This window comes from Branchiostoma floridae, chromosome 4 (genome assembly GCF_000003815.2).
Source record: "Branchiostoma floridae strain S238N-H82 chromosome 4, Bfl_VNyyK, whole genome shotgun sequence".
In the NCBI taxonomy this organism is placed as follows: Eukaryota; Metazoa; Chordata; class Leptocardii; order Amphioxiformes; family Branchiostomatidae; genus Branchiostoma; species Branchiostoma floridae.
Genome location: NC_049982.1, coordinates 7,019,048 through 7,022,271, shown reverse-complemented (window position 1 = coordinate 7,022,271; position 3,224 = coordinate 7,019,048). Strand labels below are relative to the sequence as shown.

Genomic DNA, 3,224 nt, shown 5'->3' with positions numbered 1-3,224 from the left:
AAGGCCGTTTCCCTGTGTGCTGTCGTTACTCGGTGTTGCCAGTACAGTGGACATTGCCAGTGTCTATAACTACATCTATATAACTGTTATAACCGCACTTCGAAGTATCTCACCAGCGGCGAGGCAGCAGCTGGTTATTGACACTAAACGACCTACCATTCCTAACCCTTACAGACACGTTCCGTGGGATATTTCAGCGCTCTTTGGACTATGACGGACCTGTGAAAGGACCAGTTTTGCAGGTACATGTATGGCTCTTATATTTGCCCTAACATACAACGTTAGTTCACCTTTATCCGCGGAGTACCTTATATTCGTTGTTTTTTTAAACGGGGTATTTAGGGATAGCAAGTCGACGGACGGTGGTTTCAAACTGCAATATTGTGAAAATATCGCAATATGAAACCACCGTCCGTTGACTTGATATCCCTAAAAATATATAAGATAGTATGTTTTAAGAACAACGGATATAGGTTACCCTGCGGATAAAGGTGAATTGGTGTTATAGATGGAATCTTCAGAAACCTTAAAATTTGTCCTCCTTAGTAATATCAACTTTCAGCGTGATCTTGTAGTCACCCTGTAGTCTTTGACACAGCTAAAGTTTAGCGACTTTCGTAAGGTTAGAATCGTAAGATCGATGTCATGAAGTTACCAGAGAGATCTTTCTTAACACAGCTAAAGTTCAGCGACTTTCGTGAGGTTTGCTACAGCTATATATGAGAACAAACAAGTATATACAATTTATTACCTACATGAATTTACAAATGTATCAACATGTTGAATATCATTTACACCACTGGTTCTAAGGTCTCTCTGTATATACCAGGCTATCTGTCCACGATTACCCACCAACCATTGCTGAACGCCTAAACTTTGACCTTACAAAACGCAATGTTTACATGAGAACCAAGCACCTGATGTCGCCAAACCAGTTCTGTACCCCTGGCATAGTTTGCGTGGCGGGCATGATTGTACTGAAAACGTTGTTGCGAGGTCGCTACTTCACAAATGTCAGGTGTTAGACTTCAGTTAAAACTAACGGGGGCTCGGAGAATCCACACAGCAGTTGGCTGACGTTCGTAGAACACAGAGGGCAGGAAAAAGTTCCCAAGGACATTCCTGATACTCAGGTAAGAAACGCCTTTTGAAGCCCGTCACGTACATGGCGATGCATGATCGGTTAGTGTACATAGAAACAACGGTTAACAGAAAAGGGAACTCAGAGAATTTCAAAGAAGGTAGTAAAACCAAGAAGGCCATACGGAACCACCTTTGTTAAGTTTTACACAAAGGTAACGTACGTGTATTCATGCTTGAATCACGAAGTGAAGTTCTCTGGCAAATGTAAATACAATACAACGAAGAACCAAAGGTAAGGGGCGTGACGAAAATGAGGAAGTCGCTCTTTGACAGACGGTGACATGTTATTTACAGGGGCTTTTCAATGGAATATTTATAGCAAACCCTCCTGTAGTCAAAACCTCCTGAGTTTGGGAATATGAGGTCATCCCCAAACAATTGGAGCCAGTAAACTCATTTTCAGTGTGCTATAGTGCAGCAGTATAATCAAATACTGGATACTACTTCTACTATACACTCACTATGGAAAACGTGACTACCTGTAAGATTCCTGTCATTGCTATTATCGCTGCCATGCATGTTGTTATCAGGTTAAAGTACAGCCATGAGAACAAAGTCCCAGTTAGAACGCCCACTAAGGGCACTAACGTTAGACAAACATCAATTTAGCATGGCTTATTTCACTTCCTCCCACACCCCCTCCTACATGGAATTGTTCTGTTCCGTTCCAGTTAGGAACTCCGCAGTGCCAGATGAGAAAGAAGGGGAACGTTGACTTAAAGCCCAGGTCTCAGCTTCCACGTAAGTCTGCTTCAATTTTGTCTTTAAGGAGAGAAACAGGTTTTAACCTGTGTCAGGGGTACAGGTCTCTCCCTCTTCTGACGAGAATGCAAGAGACTTAAAAGTCCGACTTAAAAGTCCGACTTAAAAGTCTCAAGCATAATGCATGTCAAGTATGCTGCAAATAAGCATGTCTAAGTGACGTATTGCATCCAAATTATGTATATCTTGTAAAAACGGAAAAGAGACTGAGTATTGATAGATTGTTTGAAAGGTAAACTGTGGTTGCTAATAAAATCAAACCTTGGGTTAAAGTGCTGTGGGTACAATCAATACTACCGACACGCTTTATGTTTAAGATGTAGACTTGTATAAGATGTTACGTCAAGATAAGACATAGCCACCAGTCTTACTCTCCAAGCAAGTTTAAAAGTTTTTAGTCGTTTTTTTATCGGGCTTTCTATTCTGTATTGTATCTTGTATTGTCAAAACCTGACAATACAAGAAACAACAGCATGAGCCTAACCTCTGCTTGGAGAGAAACCAGTCTTCCCTGTGGATGGTTATGCATTCAATGACCCACGTTTTGACTGGCAAAGTCACATACTACAAGGTTATTCTAGACCAAACAAGACATCAAATATCACTCGGCAGCCTCTCGAGTTATTCTGTTAGCAAACAAACTAACTAACTAACACACGTGCATATATGTACAGCCGCTGCAGTACCGATATAAAATACCAGGTGAACCATTTTCACGTTTAACCGTCGTTTTCATAACCGCTAATCACCTACCAAATATCATGAAAATCCGTCCACAGCTTTTCAAGTTATGCTGTTGACATACACACACACCACAGCCACTACACCATGGCACTACCGAAAGCATAATCGTCTTGGCGAAGGTACGAATGACAATTATCGTACGTTAGTGCCAAGTACAGGTAATGGGGATGAAGCAGAAATACAATCACAGTGATATCGTGATACACAAATGTGATATATTACTACACATACAATGACTGATGTATACTAGTAAGTACAGCTGTAAATGTGTGGGCAGATGGAGCCCATAATACATTGTCTAATCGCATAATGATTTTTTTCTGCATTCCTTAAGTCTCTATCGACAACTACGTGATCCATCTTGCATACAATTGGTGGATAATTGTCTCATTATTGTATACATTCCACAATACAGTGAATGAAAAGTGACCTTTATTGCATATTTTTGCCCCACGGGGCTAAGCACAGGTCGCATGCCAGTAACAATCATAACGTTATATATGTAACAATGGAAACAATCAAACACATGTAGATATGCGTCTAATCTATTCTAGGACATTCGACTTCCTCTCGCT

General features: G+C 40.8%; 1 protein-coding gene across 1 annotated transcript in view; it reads left to right on the top strand.

Moving 5' to 3' along the window:
* Positions 1–3,224, top strand: part of LOC118413143 — a 29,233-nt gene continuing 26,009 nt past the window's right edge. Inside the window, exons 1-2 of the mRNA XM_035816328.1 lie at positions 1–242; positions 1,815–1,884. Of these exons, the coding sequence (XP_035672221.1) occupies positions 1,836–1,884 (49 nt within the window). The 5' untranslated portion in view covers positions 1–242; positions 1,815–1,835. The remainder of the gene's footprint in view (positions 243–1,814; positions 1,885–3,224) is intronic.